Below are 18,014 nucleotides of genomic sequence, written 5' to 3'. Positions count from 1 at the left end.
AGCTGAAGACGGGGACTATTTTATTACTGATTTTTATAACCCTTTTTTGGCTGAAGAACAAGGTTTTAAATGCTTTAAATAATAAGTGTGTTTAGTTCCACTAAGTTCAAGTAACACAGCCTAAAGCCCTGGTTCTTTGGGGGATAGGGCTGCTGAGTAGGACTGTTCTTGGTCTTCCCTTAAAGAAATGCCTATCCTGCCTTTGCCTAAAATAGTACTCAATGTACAGCAATTAAAATTGGCAGTACAGTGGTACCTCGGGTTAAGTACTTAATTTGTTCCGGAGGTCTGTTCTTAACCTGAAACTGTTCTTAACCTGAAGCACCACTTTAGCTAATGGGGCTTCGCCGGAGCACAATTTCTGTTCTTATCCTGAAGCAAAGTTCTCAACCTGAAGCACTATTTCTGGGTTAGTGGAGTCTGTAACCTGAAGCGTATATAACTTGAAGCGTATGTAACCTGAGGTACCACTGTACAGTACTAGTGCAATACAGTCATACCTCATGTTACTGATGCTTCAGGTTGCGTTTTTTCGGGTTACGGACCATCAAAACCTGGAAGTACTGGAATGGGTTACTTCCGGGTTGGGCGGTCGCACATGTGCAGAAGCGCTAATTCACACCTTGTGTATGCAGAGAAGGGCCGAATCGCAACCCGCGCGTGCACAGATGCGCCGCTGCGGGTTGCGAACGTGCATCCCACACGGATCACGTTCGCGACCCGAGCGTCCACTGTAAATGATTTTTGTGTGTCTATCATGAAACAATGTTAACGGAAAAGTTTCATCTCTGAACAATGCTCAGAGCAGTCTTTCTGTAACACTCAACATTTGCTTTATCATTGGGACCCATAAAGTCACCTGTGGGCCAGACTGGACAATTCCACTTCCTTATAAGCCTCGGATGTGGTAGCCCCACATTGACCTGCAGGAGCATCAGAAACAGGGCAGATGCATTGGCTTGGTGCACGTGCAGGTGTGGCCTCATTCCTCCCCACATGTATGAGCTGGATTGGGAAGAGATATTGCAATCATTATGGCAAAATGCAGTTCCTAGCAATGCTCCACAAACATAAGAACAAACTTTAGAAAGAAGAAACATATGCAACACAGGGTGCTGCTGGTTTTGGCAGGCTATTTGAAGTTCTCCTAAATTGCAACCAACCGTTCTGTTCTTAAAATGAATTGCATTCCAGTCACTTATGCCATGAGGTTTCTGCAGCGCTCAAACGTGGTCCACATGGGTGTCTAGCATACATTTGTAAAGAGGGTGGATTCTCCCCAGCTCCCAAAGCTTTCAGTCAAAGAATATATGGCCAGTAGGGCAGTGGGAGAAGAAGGTTGTCAATTAAAACAATGAGATGGCAAGGAAAGGCCATGTGGTGAGGAGAATATAATTATTGTGGTGGGGTTTTTTAAGAGGGTGTGTGGGCAGATTTATGGCATGTGCTCTTTCTAAAGCCTTTAGATTGACACTCTTTGGGAGATCTTGAGGGTATTTGAATGAGGAGGGAAAAGTGAGCAGTTGAATGAATGCCAAGATGATGTTCAAATCCAAGGAGCAGAAGTTGCTCCACAGAGGCCTTCCTTATGTGCCAGAAGGCCGGTGTCTTCTAAATGAATACGTGTTGAAGCTAGGTGGCATATTTGTATAGAACTGATTTTCCAGGTATTCTGATTTTATTCATTTATTTAGATCCAACTTTACAGATGATATGTATGTACAGTATGTATGTTTGTTTGTTTGTTTGTTTGTTTGTTTATCAAGACTTATATTCTGCTTAATAAATAATCTGAGTGGTTTATGTGAAATGGTATAAAGCAGGGCTGTCAAACAGGTTGATCGCAACCTACTGGTCAATTGTGGGGTGTCCCTGGTTGATCTTAAAAGGTAAAGGGACCCTTGACCATTCGGTCCAGTCGTGGCCGACTCTGGGGTTGTGGCGCTCATTTCGCTTTATTGGCCGAGGGAGCCGGTGTGCAGCTTCCGGTGGTCATGTGGCCAGAAACACTGTTTACCTTCCCGCCGGAGTGGTACCTATTTATCTACTTGCACTTTGACGTGCTTTCGAACTGCTAGGTTGGCAGGAGTGGTTGATCTTAGACCCCCCCAAAAACACACACACACACACACACACACAAAAGAAGCTCATCAACTTTGGTCAATCCAATGGGTAGATCACTGCCATTTTATTTATAGTGGGAATAGATCGCAGTCTCTTGGAAGTTGGACACCCCTGGTATAAAATATTCAAATTTTTTTTTAAGCAATAGAAACAGACTTTTAAAACAGACATAATAGAATTGCTAAACTGTAGATAAAAACCAACGTATTTTAAAAACAAATAATAATGTACCTGTACATTATAATGGCAGGTCTGGGTAGGCTTGCCTAGATCAACATTTTAAGCAGGTATTGATAACCAATAATGCTATTAGGCACGGAGTTCTAGAAAAGATCTTCTGAGTGCTTTTTAAATGCTTCAGCTTCTTCTTCTTTTTAATTGGGGAGGCCATTCCTGGCCAGTCATGCACAAGAGATTGTGTGATTTTTTTTTCTCAACAGTGTACAGAAAAACGGTAAGTTCTCTGGGTGTGAAGAACCCCTTTTGAATTTGATTGCAGCCATTCTGCACAAGAGCACTCAGAGCTAATCAGGTGAAGGGGAAATTACTGTTTTGGACACAGGCAACGGCAGCTGATTGCATTTCTCTAAAATAATGTAAAACAGCATTAGGCAGAAGGTAGGTCAAGAACCCTGGGTGGCTAGCAATAGTTTGGCAAGGGTTTACAACTGAGTTGTTTAGCAATGGGAACAATAAAATGGCTTTTCCCACCTAAATCAGGCTGCTGAAATGGAGAAAGGTAACCAGGAGTGGATTTTTATACGAAAAACACTGTGAGTCAGTTCAGTTCTGGTACACATAATGGTCTCAGTTGCCCCCTGCCCTTTCATTCTAACTGCATTTTGCTCCTGACTCTGGGTGATCTAGTTCTTGGGGATCTAGTAAAAAAAAATATAAAGTAGAAGTAGCAAGTCTGAAGCCTATCTACCCCATCAGGTAGAAATACAAATCTGTACTCGTCTTTTGCGGGCAACTGTAAATCAAACAAATTGGGATAAGTGAGTTCTAAATGCAATGTTGTATTTTATTATTCAGACATGGTAACTGTTTTCAGAATGAGAATCTCTATTTACATGTGTAACTTTTTTAAAAAAATAAATAAATAAAGTTTCTCAGAATGCTTGCTCTCCCCCCCCCCCCCCGCTTTCGAATCTAGCACAGTTACAGCTTGTAAATGTATTTGCTAAATTTGGATCATCTCAGTATGTCGTAATGATAAACTCTCATACATAACCCAACTTTTTTCTTTTTAGCCTGTACATCTGTACTTTAAATAAAGCTCAAGCAATGGTAAACAAGTTACTCAAGCATGTAAACTGGTTTCTAGAGACCAGCAGAGAAAAGGAAACATAGGGGATGATACCGAACTCCCAGTAAATGTATAAGTCAGAATCAGATACCTGTTGGTATCTACCATATGTAGTAGTCATGTAAGGTAGCAAAAGCTTTTTGGGAAATGATTTATAATAAGTTGAAAAAAAAATGTTGAAGATAACTTTTGTTAAGAAAACCAGAAGCTTTTCTTTTAGGTATAATTGGTGGAAAGGTACCCAAAGAGCACAAAAAAATTATTTATGTACACTGCTACAACTGCCCGAATGATTTATGCCAGAGACAGAAAGAAGAAACAATTCCAACGAAGGATGACTGGCACTTAACATTGATGGAGTATGCAGAAATGGCAAAAGTTTCTAGAAGAATAAGAAACCAAGAGCCAAAGTACATTTTGTGTTGTTGCAGGGAGTGATAATCCAATCTCTCTTTCCCTCTCCCTCTTTTTTTCTCTGTTCAAGGTTACAAAGTGGGATGAATTTACAGATTTGTTTTGTAAATGACAGCGGAAGTGACAAAGATAGCGATGCTGACGACAGCAAGACCGAAACAAGTTTGGATACACCTTTGTCTCCCATGGTGAGTTTCAGTCTTACAGAAGGTCTTGATCCCTTGAAAAATGTCAGGAAATGTGCACCAAATTCCAGGTTTTCTTTTTTAAAAAGTTAACCTTTATTAAATTTTGAAACATAAAAAGAAAAAGAACGAAATACTACAACTGTCAAAACAATATTATACACTTCAAAGAAACAAACTGACGCAACGTAATATTGGCAGCCAAAACAGTACTAAGAAAGAAATAAAATATATAAATAGCGCCACCATTTTATGGATAACTGATGTGACTGGGTTGTGTGCCCTAAGAACATTGGTTGCCATATGTCCTCTTTTTCCAGGACACATCCTCTTTTTCATGGGTAGAGCTGTCATGGCAATCCATAGTTAAAAGTCGGCAAAAGTGTCCTCTTTTTTGCTCTTCAAAATGGCAACCCTAAAATATTATGGGACAAGTGGCTGCTTTTAGCACTGGCCAGTCAATTAGGCAAGTGGGTATAGTTCTTAGATCAGGGATAGCTTACCTAGTGCCCTCCAGGTATGGTTGAACTTCACCTGCTATCAGCAGGTGAAGAGTGGTGTCAGTCGCAGTATGATGATATAAAGAGGTATTTTGTATGGCATCACAGGGATCCTTTTAGATCTATACCATCTGCTTAGACTTGTAGCAGTTCTCTAATGTCTCAGGCATAATTCTTTCCCAGCTCAGACATCTGGTGTCCTTTAAACCAGGGGTGCCAAAGGTTTAACCCTAGAATCTAAACACAATTCTGGCAGAGGGCTGGTTTACTTCTGGTTCATGCCATTCACATTAAGGCTAGAGCTAATGTTTATTGTTTTAATTCATTGATTAAATTGCTAGCCGCTGAATTAGACAAGCCTGATTGTATGTATATATATATATATATATTATATATGCTGTGTCTATTTTTCTAGAGCAAGCAGAGCTCTTCCTATTCTGACAGAGACACTACTGAAGAGGAATCTGAATCCCTAGATGACATGGATTTTCTCTCAAGGCAAAAGAAACTTCAAGCTGAAGCCAAAATGGCCTTAGCAATGGCAAAACCAATGGCCAAAATGCAAGTAGAGGTGGAAAAGCAAAACAGGAAAAAATCTCCCGTAGCTGACCTTGTAAGTATCTCGTAGAAGATCAATGCCTGCCAGTTGTTTCTAGCCATGGAAGTTGCCCCAGTTGCAATAAAGCTTTTTGGAATTTGGGAAAGCTTATAGCTCCATCTGGAAGGGACGCGGGCGGTGCTGTGGGTTGAACCACAGAGCCTAGGACTTGCCGATCAGAAGGTCAGCGGTTGGAATCCCTGCAACAGGGTGAGCTCCTGTTGCTCGGTCCCTGCTCCTGCCAACTTAGCAGTTCGAAAGCACATCAAAGTGCAAGTAGATAAATGGGTACCGCTCCAGCGGGAAGATAAACGGCATTTCTGTGCACTGCTCTGGTTTAGTCATGCTGGCTACATGACTCGGAAGCTGTACGCCGGCTCCCTCGGCCAATAAAGGGAGATGAGCGCCGCAATCCTAGAGTCCATGACTGGACCTAATGGTCAGGGGCCCCTTTACCTTTATAGCTCCATCTCAGATGTAAAAAATGAGTTTTAAAAGTGGAGCATATTTATTTAATATATTTGATTCAGAATATGCAGGGAAAATAAAGTGTTTTTTTCCTTTGTTGGAGTATAGTATTTATAAAATCTTAGTACAGTATGTGGTATCTAAACTTGGTAAATTTTATGCATTCAGTACCTAATGACTAATGCTCAGGGTGCTTAATATATAGTAGGCTACCATCATTAGCTGTTACTGCTAATACATTAGAAAATATGCTGACAGAAGTTCTTTTTTGTCATTGTTGCCGGCCATGACAGTGGCCTAAAGTGTTGTTGTCATTCTTTTTAGCTGCCACATATGCCTCATATAAGTGAATGCTTGATGAAAAGAAGCTTAAAGCCCGCAGATCTGAGAGATATGACGATTGGGCAGCTACAGGTGATAGTCAATGATCTACATTCACAGATAGAAAGTAAGTCTTCTCCCTTGGTATTATGTCATTTCGCTATTCGTGGCACCTCGGTTTAAGGGAATAGAAACTGTTTTGTTGCATGTGAGAGCTGACACCAACATTGAACCAAGGAATGACTGCAGTTCAGTGGTAGAACATCTGCTTTGCATGAGAAGGTCCCTGGTTCAATCCCTGGCATCTCTAGGTAGGGCTGGAAGAGACCCCCTGTCTGAAATCCTGGTGAACCACTGCTGGTCAGTGTGGATAATACAGACCTAGATGGATCAGTGATCTGACTCAGTATATGTATGGTCCAGTCTTCCTAGGATTATGCCATCTCCAATACAGTGGTACCTTGGTTTACGAACTTAATCCGTTCTGGAAGTCCTTTCTTAAACCAAAGCATTCTTAAACCAAGGTGTGCTTTCCCATAGCATCTGGGGACTCAATTTACAAAAGGAACACACTCAACTGGAAGCAAAACATGTTCTGCTTCCAAGTCAAAGTTCACAAACCAGAACACTTCCCGGTTTGCAGCGTTCTTAATCCAAGTTGTTCATAAACTAAGCTGTTCTAAAACCAAGGTACCGCAGTACTAGAGGGAAATATCTTCGATGCCAACATCTTCTCTTCAGATAACATTGGGGGCCATTGCTCCCAAAGCAAGTTTTAAATCAAAACTTGCTTTTTATTCCATGCTAGCTCATGGCATGTTATATTTCTTGTACTTTTCATCTTAGATATGGAGAAGAGAAATCACAGATCTGGAAGTGACTTTTGACCTTCAAACGTTAGGTCAGGAATGGCTATTATTCAGTAATCTAATGCCAACTGAGGAAGAAGGAGGCCCTCTTCACGTCCCTCTCTTTTCAGCAATCCTTGAAACAATAGCATTCGAATATGAGTTCCCTATAGTTTTACTATTTAGAGTGCTTTTGCATGAGATGCAGAAGTGGGGGGCTAAATGGGGGGCTAGGAAGCCATGCATTTGTGGAGATCTTGCACAAAAAAGAGCAGTAGATGCCTCTTGCACACCATGGTTGGTTGTACGTTTCTTCCAGCTTTGCATGATACCGGGAACTGTATAGAGAAGAGGAAGCATGTTTCCAGCTCTCTTTCATTACATCTTGTGCAAAGGCACAAGTAGACAACTTTAGCCCTTTGCAATATTTAGGCCATACTAAAGCTTTTATAAGGGACGCGGGTGCTGCTGTGGTCTAAACCACAGAGCCTAGGACTTGCCGATTGGAAGGTCAGCAGTTCGAATCCCCACGATGGGGTGAGCTCCTGTTGTTCGGTCCCAGCTCCTGCCCACCTACCAGTTTGAAAGCATGTCAAGTGCAAGTAGATAAATAGGTACCGCTCCAGCGGGAAGGTAAACTGGGTTTCCATGCACTGCTCTGGTTCTCCAGAAATGGCTTAGTCATGCTGGCCACATGACCTGGAAGCTGTCTGCGGACAAACACTGGCTCCCTCGGCCTATAGAGCAAGATGAGCACGCAACCCCAGAGTCATCCATGACTGGACCTAACGGTCAGGGGTACCTTTACCTTTAAAGCTTTTGTGCCTGTTTGCAGTCCTTCCACTGGACTCTTTTTGTTGTTGTTGTCTTTTTAGAGCCAAAGTACTGCTATGCTTTTCAGTGATACGAATTAATTCATTACAGACAGAAGAGGCTCTAAATAAAAAGAAATTAGCACATGACTCCATGGCCCATGTCAATGTGTGCTTATTAATCAAATTAGTCAAAGCAGCTGCAGTGTGGCTCTTTGCCTAGGCACCTGTGAGCTATGCTCAGCCAAATGTGAATAATTTTCCCCTGAAGTCTGTTAGTGCTGTCTGCTACTTTGGAATTGCTGCTAGGATGTTAGAAAATCAGTGGACCTGCTAGAAAATACCGATAAATCAGTTCTACCATGACTTGGTTTAGTTTAATTTTTTAAGGAGAGCATTGGGTAAATGACATGCATTTCATGAGTTTTGATTCTCAAGTTTGTGTTTGTATTTTAAAAATCTGCTTGTTTGCTTATATATCACCTGCCTTTCAGAACAAAAATCTTCCCAAAGTGATATACAACTGTATGCTAAAAATGCAAATAATTTGTTTGCAATATAAAACAACCATCCTAAAATCAATACTGAAAAGGATTGTGGGATAAATAAATAAAAGTCCTATGACCCAAGTCTAAAGACTAGCAGAATGAGGATTTAGCGGAGTACCAGGGAGGTGAATTGCACCATTGTGGGGCTGCCATTGAAAAGTCGCTGTCCCTGGTACCCGCCAACCTCACCATTACTAATGACAGCACAGAAAGCAGGGGTTTCTCTGGTGTTGAATGGGCACACAACACAATGGCAGTTCCTGGCACCATTGGTAGCTGTTGCAGTTGGAGCACCTACTGCTTTCTTGCCTCTGTAGAAACAGGCTGACATCATAGACAGTCAAGCTTATTTCCCTGCCAATGTGTTAATGCAAGTTCAGCCTTGGTAGATCACACCCAGTTTTGAGGATTTTCCATCACCAACCACAACCATAAAAATGCCAGAAGTTCCATGGGTTAGTTCCTAAGTTAAAGAGTTTAAAGAGTGCATTCTGCTTTGGGAAGTCATCCTTGGTTCTCTCATGAGATCTACAGTAGTGTCATGTTGATATTTTTTTTACTAACGTTTGTTTTTAACAATACCGGCCATTGTTCTTGTTCCATTACTTCATCGCCTCCCTTATTTATATGCCAAGCCAAATGCCCTTCTGTTTCTTGGAGTGAGAGCCATGTACCATGGTGACTAACAGATTCCAAAGTGTTAGACATGGGGAGAACTGTGGCTAAATGAGCTTAAACACTCTTTTTCTCTTTTCTGCTGTCAGGCTTGAATGAAGAATTGGTGCAACTGCTGCTAATTCGGGATGAATTGCACACAGAACAGGATGCTATGCTGGTAGACATTGAGGATTTGACCAGGTTGGTAACCTTTTTCAGATACGTCCTGTTGCAAAGGTCTCTCTTTAGACCGTTTTGTTGTGACGATATATTTTATTTTAATTGATGTATAAAATGTCCTTCATCCAAAGATTTCAGGGTCAAAGTAATTTCAAAATTACAGAAACATAAGAACTGTCAGAGGGAAAGCTAGGGTATGTGTGTGTGTATGTATGAATGAATGAATGAATGAATGAATACTTAAAATTAAAAGGAGCAAAACCATTCAACCAGCCAAAAATATAATCAAAAATGCCTGAGGAAATTAAATGATTTCAACCTGATGACACAAAGAATGTATGCCTGTGCCTGGCATACCATACTCAGAATGGCTTCCTACAGTTGAGGCACCATCACAGAGAAGGCACTTCTTTTAAAGGTGGAACACTGAGAAGGAATTATGATATATTACTGATACAAGGTGAATTGTCCTCCTATCAGGACATTGTAATGCTGTTTTCTGATCAATGCCTCTTAAGATCATACCCTAAAGCCACATTATGATAATGTCTTTATTTGGAGCAACCACAATGTTACAAGGTAACGAACAAACTCAGAAAACTTCATCAGACACAAAAGTGGTTGGGGGCAAAAAGCTGATCATAGTGCTGCTGCCCCAGAATCTGCAGTTTATAAGACAGAATGCAGGAGAAGTTCTGCAGGCATTATTAGATTAATCTTGCAAGGTGCCATACATTGCTGCATGCACCCAGAACTGCTAGACCAAAAGAAGCAATTGTGGAACTACATAAAAGTTCCACCTACAGCTCCAGTGAAAGCTTAGGTCATAAAAAGTGCACCTGGTTCAGTAACATAAGTCTACCACTATTAGTGTTGTTTGCACTGAAGCAACTGTTTTTGCTGCTGTTTTTCTAAGCACCTGTTGCCATGACTGTTTGGGGTATGACAAATGGCAGATTTGGACAGTATGCTATTTCTTTGTGATCCACGCTCTCTATCAGATTATAAGTGAAACTTCTTTGGCCATTGAATCAATTTATAATCTAACATGCAATGCCTAATAACTTTCTCTAGTTGCTTGCAGTTGCTAGTCCCTTTAATTTTGGGAAATTATTGCTGCTAGGAAATGTGAAACTTGATAAATTTGTCTGGGCAGACAAAGAGAGTGGTCCTAAAGATAGAGACAAAAACTTCCTTTACTCTGGAATCTGCCTTTGTGATGCCTCCTCTCAGTTAGAAATCCCAGCTTCTGTTTTCTCCATTTGATAATGTAGCTGCCATCTATTCTTAACTTTCCCTTCCCTTCCTAAATTATCTTTTCTTAATGATCTTGCAATGATCCTTTCTCACTCCTTACTTTACTGGGTAGACAATATGCCCTATTAACAGCTTGCCGCTCTGTACTAAAAGTTGTCCTTACATATTCAGTCCAGCTACCAAGCCCTGAAGCAGGCAGAATCAATCAGAGTGACTTTAGACATGATTTCAAGACCTGGGAAGACTCCAAAAGGCAAAATATGGGTGTACATTGACCTTAGGTCCTGGCAGTTCCAAGGAAAAGGCCAATAATAGTGTCAATGGCTAGCAACCATGCTTTCATTTTGTCCAGAAGTGGTTTCAATTGTCTTGTCGAAGAATGGAGCCTGTTGCAAAAAATAGGTGCAGTTCACAGCTGCATCCTTTGTAGTGAAAGCAGGCATGTAGTCTTATCAGGTGGATGAAGTTACTCTTCTCTGGTTTACCAACAGTCTGAATATACTGTATAGCTACTTGTACTCTTGCTGTACCCTTTCAGTCAAATCCTGTGCTGGTTTTTAATCTTAAAGGGAAGAAACCTGTTTGCCACCTGCAGACAGAGATGAGACTTAATTGAACCAAAGCAAACCCAACTATTCTTTTCTTTTTTCTGTAATATTTCTTTTACAGTGCGGCCCCCTATCAGTACCATGGTAATTTAGCACCATTGCTGCCAACAAGGTAAAATACAGTAACGCCTCAACTTTCCCAGATCCCTTTAATCCAGGCCTTTTCTTATTCAGTACAAACCTTTTATGTTCTCCCCTTCTATCTATCCTCTGTCACCCTCTGTTCCAGGTTATTTTCACGTTTCTCAGATTGGCTGGTTAAAGAAGGTTGAGTAGTAACTCAGCAGCCAAAAATGCTAAATCGGCTCTCTTACAGCTTCCTGCTTTGCGGTATTTGCCAACTATTCCACTGCACTGAAACCTCTGCAACTCCAGGGAGCATGCATATATCTGGATAGCTCAGTTGGTTAGAGCGTGGTGCTGATGATGCCAAGGTTGCGGGTTTGATCCCCATATGGGACAGCTGCATATCCCTGCATTGCAGGGGGGGGGGGGGTTGGATGAGATGAACCTCAGGGTACCTTCCAAAATCTGGAGACTTGAGTAATCCAAATGGGAGTTGCATTCTGATCTGCAAGCAAGTTTGGAAATATTAGAGTGTGTCAGTCCACAGCAAATAATGATAATAATAATTGCACACGCCTAGCACTCTGTTTCTCTCATGCACACACACACACACCCTCAGCACTTGACTTCGTTGAATTTTCTCTGCTTTTGTAGCTTAAAAAACTTTGAAGAGAGGCAGAATCTCATCCGCTTTACACAAAGACCAGGGAAGGGTTAGTGTGTGTGTGTGTTTTCCGCATGCCATTATGTGTCTGTCTTTCAGCATGGCATTATCCTTCCCCACTACCCTCCCCCACTATAATCTGGTGAGCAAGTCGTCATTGACATCTACCAGAGGACTTCTGCATAGAGGAAAAGGTCGGTGTGCTCACTATAGTATGTTCTTGCAGAAATCTGCTGCTGCAAATCACAGACAGCAGAGTGGTTTTGCTTCTTCACCTTGTAATACAGTGGTACCTCTGGTTGCGAACGGGATCCGTTCCGGAGGCCCGTTCGCAACATGAAAAGAGCGCAACCCGCAGTGGCACGTCTGCACACACGCAGGTTGCGATTCGACGCTTCTGCGCATGCGTGTGACGTCATTTTGCGTGTCTGCGCATGCGCGAGCGATGAAACCTGGAAGTAACCGTTTCCAGTACTTCCGGATTGCCGCGGGACATATCCTGAAAGAACATAACATAAAGCGGACGTAACATGAGGTATGATTGTACAGCAATGCCCATACTCTGCCTGTTGCTCCCCTCCAGAGAAAAGGAAGGTTGTTGGTGTTTTTTCTCCCGTGAGCCAACAGATGGCTCAGATTTGAGACCGCCTGTGCCTTGCAAAAAAAGAAGATGCTGCCACTACCATACACAATGCTGGTGCTTTTCCCTTGCTGCTTTATGAAATATTGTTAGTGAGGGGAGGAGAAGGGACAAACATGAAGGCAGCAAGCAAAAGTTCAAGGAATGTGTGCCAGTGATGGGGTGTTTTTTCCCCTAACTGCTTGTCTCTGGGTGAAAAGAGATCAGCAACAGGAAGTGTAGATACAATGCCTCATTGCATAGTTGAAGTGTGAACTGTTTAAGCAGAAGAAGCTAAAGAGAGAGAGAGAGATGTTTTATGGGTGTTTATGTTTTATGGATACAAATACTGAACAGATCTTGCTAAATCTACAAAGAGATGGTTCTGTATATTCTTGGATGGTCTCTAATTTGAATACCAAATTGCAGATGAAAATAATCAAGAGTTTGAGTTCAGGGTGCATGACGTTTCTGTCTCCCCCACCTCAGTTTTACCATCTCAGCACCTCCGACCAGTTGGTTAAGCTGAAAGATGGTGACTTTCCCCAGCATCACCCAATGAGCTTTGTGGATGTATGTCTATCTAAACTTGTATCTTCCTGATCTGACTCTCTGCTCCGCAACCCTGGCACTTTTTTCTTTCCCTTGTTCTTCTAAAACAGCCTACTGCCAACTTGGTGCCCATAAACTTTGAAGTACGAGTCTGTTTTAATGAATAGAAAGCATGGCCTCTGGCTTCTATTGGGTCCACAGTGTGCACCTGTAGGGACTGCCTGGGGCTTATGGAAGTCGTAATCCAAAACTTTTGGAGGGCACCTGGTTGGGGAAGGGTGTTACAAAACTACTTTCTCATGTGGGAAGCAGTTTGCGTTTCTCATTACTGGAATCAATTACATATTTAATTAGCCATTCAGATGCCCTCTGTGTGGGCCACATGGTTGGCAGTTGGTGAGAGGCGAGTTGTTTTTAGTTCTTTATATCTTGAAATGTTGCTACAATAGGGACCTAGGGGTCATCTTGTTACATCCTTGGATTGTGTTAAGACAAATAAGTTTCCTATCCATGGGAAGGAGGTGAAACGCTCCTCCTTTTCCCCTTGCTCCCCAAATAAAACTTCCTTTCAATGTTATTGCAACCTGCGGTTTCAATTCCAAAGCAATTTCCTTGAAACCCTCCCTGCCCCCCGTGCTCTTCTTGATTTTACCTCCTGAAGACTGTGGTTGTTATTTTCCTTCCTGTGCTGGATTTCTGCAGTCTAGAGGAGTCCTGAAGAAAAGGACTATTTAAGCCGGCTAGATAATTGCAGCAAAAGCTAACGCATCTCTTCAAGCAATCTTTTCAGCAATCGCTGCGCTTCCTTCCTTCTCTGCAGCCTTTAAGTTTTGCCAGTAAAAAATAAAATAAAAATCTTCATTTATTGCATCTACGTAATACCGTTCCTTTTTCCCCATTTCCCTTCAGACACGCTGAAAGTCAGCAGAAGCACATGGCAGAGAAGATGCCAGCAAAATAAAACCGGAAGCCATCAGACTGAAGAAACAAGCTAAAACATTTTGCTTCTGTGGTTTTACCAACGCTGATGCTCCACGGGTGGCGCACAAGAAAAATCAGTGTTAGTCATTGATTCCGGGCGCAATCTGCCAAGCACCAGGAACCCCACACACAAACCCTTCCTTGAAGCTAACGGTGGATGCACAGCGACTGTGCTTGGCGAATTGTTCCCAATGTCTGAAGCTTTATGTCCAGTGGTTGGCCTATGCTTTTTAATTTATTTGCTGTTGGGTTTATTTCATTTTTTACTTGTGCCACTAAATATCGGACAGTTCAATAATCTTATTGTAGAACAAAATGTACAGTACTTATAAACATTGCAAACGTGAAGAGGAAAAAAGAAGAGAGAGGGTAGTTTTAACTTTTATTTTTGTTTATTTAGAGAGACCTTTTAAGTTAAAGCAGTATTTTACCATTGGCTACTTTTTATTGTTTTTCAGCGTAGTTTTAAACAAATGAGACTGTAATTTTGACGGTGCTATACAAGTGAGAGAGAAAACATACATGCCTGCCTCGTAGTGAAGTTGTAGCTTTCAGTAATATGTATATTTTAATCAGTTTTCAACATTTTGTGAATGTTGACTACCTGACATTCATTTTTAGATGTGCTATTAACATGCAGTTGAGTTGAAAGAGTTACCTTGAAAGTTTTATGTATAAATATGTAAAATAAAAATTAAAAATTTCTTTCATATGATATGTCTTTTTGTTGACTAGTGGGACAACATAGTAATTCACCTGTAATATATTCATTGAAGTACATGTGAAATTCCTATTTTTCTCATTTCAGATTATATATAGATATATATAATATGAAAAGTCTCTCTTCATATATATATATATATTTAAAAAATACTATTCACTTAGAACACAGATAAGTTATTATAGATTCACTTGAAGGCAGGCACAAAGGTAAGGTTTAAAGTTAACAAAAATACTATGTGGGCTGAAAAATGAAAATGACACCTCAACTGTATACGTAAACTTGAATTAAACTCTAACACACTTGATATGGGAATTGATTACTTTTCTCTCTCTCTCTCTCTCTCTCTTTACTTTCTCTCCGCTGAGATTGCACTTGCTATCACCATGCATTTTAATACGAGCTACAACCTCTATGTGAGTCTTGTCCTTCTTCCCAAATTCATAACCCAGCTACCATGCATCTCTCCCATTCACTTCAATGGAAGCAGCAACTACATTTGCCAGTGATGGGGAACCTGAACCCCTCAAGATGTTGGGGCTCACGGGAGCTAAAGTTGGACTAACCTCTTTTTCCCGAGCATCCCTATTTACTAAGTATAATGTGAAATAAGAAAAGGAAAAAGATGCTCTTCTAGGTTCTTGCTTTTGTTCTGTTATTTGTGCTATGAAAAAAATCACCTTGAGAGAGCTGAAAAATAAAATGTTCTAAGCCTTTTTTTTTAATACCGTTATGGTACATGGGGCCTAGATCACACTGCAGTTTTTTTTAAGTTGCTGCTTATTCAAGGGCACTGTTGTGGGACTTCTGTGTCTGCCAGTGGGAGGATGGGAAGTTGGAAACACCTCCCTCCCCACCCAACAACCCACATCCTGATTCTCCACCAGCAAAGCCTTTGGCTTGACTCTACCATCTAGCTGACCTTCCACTGAGACTGCCAGAGATTGAGGCAAAAGCAGCAGTTTTGATTTATGACTTTGTTACACCTGTGGCTGAGCAGCCACTGTAGTATCTTTCAGGTCAGGAAACAATTGCAGAAGTGATAAGGTGAACAACATTTATGTTGTTTTAATCAAGAACTGCCTCGCCAGGGTCAACAGGGCTCACCCAGGCTGCATTGAAGTAACTTCCCAGGCTCTAGCCATCTGACCCAATATTCTCTGATAGAGGTCCTTAAAGCAACAGTCACATCTACAGCAGCCAGTTGACTGGCTGACAGCCCCTACAGCCAAAGGAACAACAACTGTAGCCAGCTGGGCTGCTGCTGGCAGGCCAACCCCACTGGGATGGAATGAAGGGGAGGGATCCACCCTTTACTCTCTCTCTTTTTCTTTTTTTGCTAAAATATTGCTGGTGTCATATTGTTGCATGGGATTGGGAAGTGGGACAGATGCATGTGGGCTTGTTTGACCGTAAAGGTAAAGGGACCCCTGACCATTAGGTCCAGTCATGGCTGACTCTGTGGTTGCGGCGCTCATCTTGATTTATTGGCTGAGGGAGCATGTGGTACAGCTTCTGGGTCATGTGGCCAGCATGACTAAGCCACTTCTGGCAAACCAGAGCAGTGCACGGAAACGCCGTTTGCCTTCCTGCCGGAGTGATACCTATTTATCTACTTGCACTTTGACGTGCTTTCGAACTGCTAGGTTGGCAGGAGCAGGGACCGAGCAACAGGAGCTCACCCCGTCGCGGGGATTCGAACCACCGACCTTCTTATCTGCAAGTCCTAGGCTCTGTGGCTTAACCCACAGGACTAATTGTTGAGCCCCTAAGTGATAAGCATCCTCGGGGGGGGGGCTGAAAGATGGAGCATCTTCACTGCATTTAAAGCACTGCGGTGCCACTTTTGACAGTCATGGCTTTCACCTAAGAATCCTGGTAACTGTACTTTGTCTATAATTATAAGCTGGGTGGCTTATGGCACAGGAAATGCCTATTCCCCTCACACAGCTTTAAGTTCTCTTGAGTCCCCTGAGAAGACAGGTTGATTTTCGAACCATTTGGGGAATTGTAGCTCTTTTGACGAGAACAGGTTCCTCCACTAACAACTCAGCACTCTTAAAAAGCTGCAACTCCAAGGATTTTGTTTTTTTTCCCCTGGGGAAGCCAGGACTGTTAAAAGTGGCATCGTAGTTCTTTAAATGCATAGTGAGGATGTGGCCTGTATATCTGAGTTCTCCGTTGCCAGAGCAACCAGAGAAGGCTTCATTGTTTAGTGTGTGAGCTTACCAGAGCCACCTAGTGGACCAATGTAGGAAATGAGGATGCTGGACTAGGTATATAAAGAGTGAAGAGCCTTTGGTTCAGGAAACGAACACGGCCTCCTAGAAGGTTGTCTATAGGAGAGTATGACCCTTGGGCTGATAGAGGACCCATAGACAGGCCTTTGATAAGATCCAGCGAGGCTTATGCTCATGTGTCGACCAGGCCTGAAACTGCTTAAGCAAGACAGGAAAAGTAAGGAAACATAAAAGTTCATATTTCCAATACAATGGAATAGTAGGGTTAGAGGGAAAGAGGCTTTATATCAGTTAGGGAAAGGACCATTTGGAAATGGTCTCCATAGATTTGCACAGTATAGAGCAGAGCTAGCACAGTGTTCGCGAAGCTAAATTAGTTGTTACGATTGCAGGAATATCTGACTGCCTTTAGCAGTTAATTTCTTCCTTCTGCTTCTTAAAGTCAGGATTTCGTCTTTAAAAGCGAATTCTGTATTTCCGGCTTTGAAATAAACCCAGTCTCTTGAGTGGGAAGTCCAAATAGGAAAGTGTCAGGAACATAATATGCAGAAACTGGGGTCAAGTGAGAGTAGCTGAGGTGGTGATGATGACAAGAGGCAATGCCATTCTCTGTGTGTCTCCTCAAAATATTCACCATGCTGACTTTGAATATGGGTAGCATTAAATTTTCACGCATTTGTTTCCCTATTAAAATCACCCCATCTTTTTCTTCTTCTGAAAAGGGAACTCAAATCTTTGAATGCACTGCAGAAATAGCTTGTTTTTTAATAGTTTGGTAAGTAAGAGAGGAAGATAAAGGTAAAGGGACCCCTGACCGTTAGGTCCAGTCGTGGCCGACTCTGGGTTTGCAGCGCTCATTCTCACTTTATTGGCTGAGGGAGCCGGCGTACAGCTTCCGGGTCATGTGGCCAGCATGACTAAGCCGCTTCTGGTGAACCAGAGCAGCGCACGGAAATGCCGTTTACCTTCCTGCCGCAGTGGTACCCATTTATCTACTTGCAGTTCATGCTTTCGAACTGCTAGGTTGGCAGGAGCTGGGACCGAGCAACGGGAGCTCACCCCGTCGCGGGGATTCGAACCGCCGACCTTCTGATCGGCAAGTCCTAGGCTCAGTGGTTTAACCCACAGCGCCACCTGCTTCCCAAGAAAGGAAGATGGATTTGTGTAAAAAAAAAAATTGCTGCTAAAATCACAAGCACAGAAAACATCATGAATACTGAGAAAAACTCTATCCGGGTAGTCAGAAGAACAACTGTAGGGGGCACACATGCCAGCTCTGCCCATTACACTTCTGAATTTCATACTGCTATTTGCGTAATTGAAACCATGGGCACCAGTAGAG

At 42.1% G+C, this 18,014-nt stretch overlaps 1 protein-coding gene across 10 annotated transcripts in view; it reads left to right on the top strand.

Moving 5' to 3' along the window:
- The window catches only part of LOC309533114 (schwannomin-interacting protein 1-like), a 397,153-nt gene extending 382,414 nt beyond the window's left edge, over positions 1-14,739 (top strand). For 8 of the 10 annotated variants that reach the window (XM_082224231.1, XM_082224234.1, XM_082224235.1 and 5 more), the window contains 6 exons: positions 3,918-4,035; positions 4,948-5,145; positions 5,923-6,046; positions 8,892-8,985; positions 10,891-10,941; positions 13,640-14,739. In XM_082224231.1, coding sequence (XP_082080357.1) covers positions 3,918-4,035; positions 4,948-5,145; positions 5,923-6,046; positions 8,892-8,985; positions 10,891-10,941; positions 13,640-13,691 — 637 coding nt within the window. In that variant the 3' untranslated portion in view covers positions 13,692-14,739. The remainder of the gene's footprint in view (positions 1-3,917; positions 4,036-4,947; positions 5,146-5,922; positions 6,047-8,891; positions 8,986-10,890; positions 10,942-13,639) is intronic. The other 2 variants (XM_082224233.1, XM_082224240.1) reach the window with 1 other exon arrangement.
- Positions 14,740-18,014: the final 3,275 nt, after the last annotated feature.

Source organism: Podarcis vaucheri (assembly GCF_965113315.1).
Source record: "Podarcis vaucheri genome assembly, chromosome: 5".
NCBI classification, from domain to species: Eukaryota; Metazoa; Chordata; class Lepidosauria; order Squamata; family Lacertidae; genus Podarcis; species Podarcis vaucheri.
The sequence above is the reverse complement of the archived record's forward strand: the minus strand, read 5'-3'. Positions and strand labels throughout refer to the sequence as shown.